Source organism: Fulmarus glacialis, unplaced genomic scaffold (assembly GCF_000690835.1).
Source record: "Fulmarus glacialis isolate BGI_N327 unplaced genomic scaffold, ASM69083v1 scaffold40351, whole genome shotgun sequence".
Lineage (NCBI taxonomy): Eukaryota > Metazoa > Chordata > Aves > Procellariiformes > Procellariidae > Fulmarus > Fulmarus glacialis.
This window is the reverse complement of record NW_009194143.1, coordinates 6,012-11,299: the sequence shown is the minus strand read 5'-3', so window position 1 is coordinate 11,299 and position 5,288 is coordinate 6,012. Positions and strand designations below refer to the sequence as shown.

Here is a 5,288-nt window from a genome sequence, read left to right as displayed (position 1 = left end):
GGGGCTGCTCTCATGCCATTCTCTGCCCAGCCTGTATTTGTGCTTGGGATTGCCCCAACCCATGCACAGGACCTTGCAATTGGCCTTGTTGAACTTCATGAGGTTCGCACGGGCCCACCTCTCAAGCCTGTCAAGGTCCCTCTGGATGGCATCCCTTCCCTCCAGCGTGTCGACTGCACCACACAGCTTGGTGTCGTTGGCAAACTTGCTGAGGGTGCACTCAATCCCACTGTCTGTGTTGCCGACAAAGATGTTAAACGGCGCCGGTCCCGATGACGACCCCTGAGGAACGCTACTCGTCACTGGTCTCCACTTGGACATCGAGCTATTGACCGCTTTGAGTGTGACCATCCAGCCAATTCCTTATCCACTGAGCGGTCCATCCGTCAAATCCATGTCTCTCCAATTTAGAGGGACAGTGTCAATGTCAAAAAGAGTTTTCTCTTTATGTTCATCCTGGTTAGTCCCCTCTCGGGCGAGGACCCGAGCGAAGCAGGGGCATCCCTCCTTCCTTGAGAAACTGCAGTGCTGCAAAGCTTTTGAAGCATACCATGCACGGGCTGCCCATGCAAACACGTCACCCCCCGACCGCAGCACCGTGGGCAGGATCAGGCACTTGGTGTCCGGCAGGACTGCCTCGCCCACCACCTCTCCAGCTGCCTGCAGAGCTGCTGCTCACGCTGCCAGCCCACGTCTCACATGCATCAGCCTCAGAGTCAGCCGAGAGGTGGGCGGAGGGGCTGCCCGTGCGGGGATGCTTCCGGCAGGCGTCCAGCCAGCGCGGTTCAACCCTGCCCTGCCTGTCCCTCTGCTGTCCTGGGCTGTCTGCCCGGGCCGGGGACTCGTGATGCTGCTGTCATGGCAGGGTCGAGCCCTCCCACCAGCCCTGCCAGGCTCCTCCATGGAGCTGCTGTTGCAGTTTTCCGTGAGTTGTGGCTGGCTGTTGAAGGGACAGCGTGTGGTTTGTGGGACGCGTCTGACTGTCACCACATCTGTGTCGCAGGTGTTGGCTCCTTCCTCCTGTATTCGGTCCACGAGGGGATCCGCGGCATTCCCCTGGACCCCAACGACAAGTCGGATGCTCTCGTGCCCGTATCGGGGACCTCCCTGGCCGTGGGAATCGACTTCCACGCAGGTGACGCAGGGGCTGGGAGCAGGACAACAGGGCTGGGAGAGGTTGGGGAGGGGGAGCGCAAGAGGGACCATCACCAGACCCTCCTTTGGCAGTGCTCTGGCCTAGAACATCTCCCCTCGGCAGCTCCTGGTGAGGGAGGGTTTTGGGGTCTCAGCCCGGGTCTGTGCCACCCTTGGGGTGACGCAGAGGTGGTCACTGACACCTGCTCTCCTGCCTGGCTCCTCTCAGAGAATGACACCATTTACTGGGTGGACATGGGTCTGAGCACCATTAGCCGGGCCAAGCGTGGCGGGAGGATGTGGTCACCAATGGCATTGGCCGCGTGGAGGGCATCGCCGTGGACTGGATCGCCGGTGAGACAGGACTTCGGAGCAGGGAGGAGCAGGTGGGCAGTTGGGGAGCAGGGCTCGTGTGGGCGTTCACCGTCCCCTCTCTGCAGGAAACATCTACTGGACAGACCAGGGCTTCGACGTCATCGAGGTGGCCAGGCTGAACGGGTCCTTCCGCTACGTGGTCATCTCGCAGGGGCTGGACAAGCCGCGGGCCATCACAGTCCATCCAGAGAAGGGGTGAGACACGGCACAAAGCCGCCTGGTGAGGGCCATCAGCTGGTGGGTGGGCATGTGCCAGAGACCCCGGCACCCTCCCGGCAGAGCTGTGCAGTTTACGCGCAGTGGAGAAGGACTCGTAGGTCTCCTGCTGCACCAAGGGACAGGCCCCTGGTGTCCAAACCAGCTGGGTTTAACCGCCCTTTCACTGATGGGCTGAGCTTCCTGGGAGCGCCCCGTGACTTCGTGGGTGCCAGCACCTCAGAAAATCCAAGTGGAGCCTCCCCAGACCGGCTCCAGCTTTGGAGAGAGTCACAGGGATAGGAGAGTTGTTTGGATCTGGGGAAGAATGCAGAACAGCACTTACGTGCCTGGCACCCAGGCTGGTTTCTGGGCTGCATCCAGCTGCAATGCAGCGCTCCTTTCCCCAGCTGCAGCGTGGTAGGCAAGCAGGAGGCTGGCAGATCACCAGGGTCTGGACTGAGGCGCCGGTGTGGAGGGATGAGGGGGAGAGGTGTTTGTCCTCTGCTTCGATGGCTGAAAGGCCCAAGGATGCTGCTTCTGGCCAGGCCCATGGTCACATCCCTGCTGTCCCCTGCAGGTATCTGTTCTGGACGGAGTGGGGGCAGTACCCCCGCATCGAACGGTCGCGCCTGGACGGGACTGAGCGGATGGTGCTGGTGAACGTCAGCATCAGTTGGCCCAACGGGATCTCCGTCGACTACGAGGTACAGCCACGGCTGGGAGGACAGTGCCGCCCTGGGGCCTGGCCGGGAGCGTGCTGGTCCCAGGGATCCCTGCCGCCGTGCCCCTGCTGGTGGGGCCTCTGGGGCCATGGCTGCCCTCCCCAGGGCCCTGGAGTCTCCTCTCCAGTGCCGGGAGGGTTGCCCAGGGTGGTCGACTTCTGAACCCTGGGACCTTCTGCCGGACGTGGTGGGAGGTGCGCAGGGTGCCTTAGTGCCACCCCGGTGCGCTGCTCCATGGCTGACTGGGTTGCTCTCTCATCACCTCAGGATGGGAAGCTTTACTGGTGCGATGCCCGGACAGACAAGATTGAACGAATTGACCTGGAGACAGGCGAAAACCGAGAGGTCGTCCTGTCCAGCAACAACATGGACATGTTCTCGGTGTCGGTCTTCGAGGAGTACATTTACTGGAGCGATAGGTACGGTGCCTGAGGGGTCCAGCGATGCCAGGGGTGCCCCGGGCACTGGCTGTGCGAGAGGGTGGGGGGAGCTGGCAGGTGCTATGGAGAAGGTGGTGGAGCTGGGTGCTGCTGAGGTGGGCCCCGCATCGGTTGCTCAGTCACTCTGTCCTTTCTTAGGACTCACGCGAATGGCTCCATCAAAAGAGGCAACAAGGACAACGCTACTGAGTCAGTGTCCCTGCGGACAGGGATCGGCGTGCAGCTCAAGGACATCAAAGTCTTCAACCGGGCCAGGCAGAAGGGTGCGTCCAGGAACGGTCAGCCCCTTGGGCAGTGCTGCCGAGTGCCGATGGCTGCCGGGCTGGGCTCCCACAGCGGGCAGATGCGGGGAGGGGCATGGAAACAAACAGGCCACTGTGTCCTCGTCAAAGAACTGTGTCACGCTGTGGGCTGAGCCCATTTCTTCACCCGCTTCCTCTGGGAATGGGAAGAAGTGAAAAGCGGCCGAGCGGGAGCATCCTCCTACACAGAGCCTGCCTGGTCCCTCGAACAATCCCCCCTTTCCTCCACAGGCACCAACATCTGTGCCCAGAGCAACGGGGGCTGCCAGCAGCTCTGCCTGTTCCGGGGCAGCGGGCAGAGGACGTGCGCCTGCGCCCATGGCATGCTGTCGGAGGATGGGGTGAGCTGCCGGGACTACGACGGCTACCTGCTGTATTCGGAGCGCACCATCCTCAAGAGCATCCACCTGTCGGACGAGAACAACCTCAATGCGCCCATCAAGCCCTTTGAGGATGCGGAGCACATGAAGAACGTCATTGCCCTGGCCTTCGACTACCGCTATGGCTCTAAGGGCAGCAACCGCATATTCTACAGCGACATCCATTTTGGCAACATCCAGCAGATCAACGACGATGGCACAGGGCGCAAGACCATTGTGGAGAGTGAGTGTCACAGGGCTCCCCCTGCGTGCATCTGCCCTCAGACCCCTCTCTTTGTTCTCCTCCGGCACCTCTTCCTGAACTCCCTCCTTCCTTGCCCAAGGGCTTTTTTTCCTTTTCTCAATTAACGTTTTCTGGTGTTTTCGAGAGGCATTTTGAGTGGTAGCTGTTAAGGGTTCAGCTGTGAGCTTTCTACTGGAGCCTCTGGAAGAGGCAGCAGCCTGTGGTAGAGGACGCAAGTGTCAGGAGCAGTCTGCAGAGCTTGTTCTGGCAAGGAGGGTGTATCACGAGGCTCAGGCGTGCACGTGGGTATGTGTTGCTCTAGAAACAAGTCACTGCAGCAAACTTGGGATCTGCTCTGTGTTCGCATTTGACTTCCAAGACAGACCCGTTGAACCTGAGCAAACCTTGCCACGCCTGGCCCTGTCTTAACCTTCAGCCCTCAGTTTGCACTTGGTTGGTTTCATTGGCTCCTACAGCAGTTGAAAAGACCACGTCCGTTGCTCTGCGTCACTAGGGAGCACCTCCAGCAAGGGTTATAGATGTGCTCCCTAATGAATGTATTTACATTTGGCACTTGGGATAGCTGTTATCACTGAGATCAGGAGAGCAGGGCCCATCTCTCATAGCCGGTTCATTAAACCTTTTGCTGGTCATTAACAAGGGAGGAAGGATGGGTGTACAGTTCAAGTTCCTAGCCTGGGAGCTGGAGGGAAGGTCTCCCTGGTTGGCCACGAGTCTTCATCTTGTCACTTTGTGCCTCTGGGCCTCAGCTCTTCCCTGGCAGAGGGAGACCCTTCCCTTCCCAGTGCCGCTGCTGCGGGGACAGGGGGACCCGAAGCAAGGCTTGGCCAGCGCAGGGGAGATGATCAGAGCATGAGCTTGAAAGCCAAGCTCGTTTCATCGTAGGTGAACATCACTCAGCCTTCCTGCAAGGAAGCGTTGTTACCTGGTTGGTAGCAGAGGTCTGCCCAGGAGGCCCCAGAAGTCTCCTGGGGTCTCAGCTCACCTGTTAGCACAGACACCAGCCCAGCCCTGCTGAGTCCCCTCAGGTGCTGCCGCATTGGCGCCGTGTTCACAAGCAGCCAGAGCCTCTGAGGGGTTTTTTTGGGGTGTAATTAAAAGCAATAACTTCAGGCTGCCAAAGAAGCCGCGTCCAAGTGTCGCGGTCAGCACTGGCTGTGCAGAGTGAGCCGGGCAGCCTTGCAGGAACATGGGCTGGATGCGACCCTTGCCTGTCCTCCCCTCCTGCAGATGTGGGCTCGGTGGAGGGGCTGGCGTACCACCGCGGCTGGGACACGCTGTACTGGACGAGCTACACCACCTCCACCATCACCCGCCACACCGTGGACCAGAGCCGCCTGGGGGCTTTCGAGAGGGAGACGGTGATCACCATGTCAGGGGACGATCACCCCCGGGCCTTTGTGCTGGACGAGTGCCAGAAGTGAGTGGCCGGCGGTGGTCCCGCCAGCTTGCCCGGGGGTCCACGTGGGCCCAGGGCCAGGGCCGCGGCGGCC

The 5,288-nt window shown here is 60.5% G+C and overlaps 1 protein-coding gene across 1 annotated transcript; it reads left to right on the top strand.

The window, feature by feature from the left end:
• Window positions 1-1,003: 1,003 nt before the first annotated feature.
• LOC104083992 (low-density lipoprotein receptor-related protein 1-like) lies at window positions 1,004-5,219 on the top strand (the record flags this gene model as incomplete). Its single annotated transcript, XM_009587676.1, has 8 exons — window positions 1,004-1,135; window positions 1,420-1,488; window positions 1,575-1,704; window positions 2,285-2,411; window positions 2,697-2,848; window positions 3,008-3,132; window positions 3,403-3,774; window positions 5,026-5,219. Coding segments are annotated over 8 exons (1,301 nt in total), but the record flags the coding sequence as incomplete, so codon positions are not given.
• Window positions 5,220-5,288: the final 69 nt, after the last annotated feature.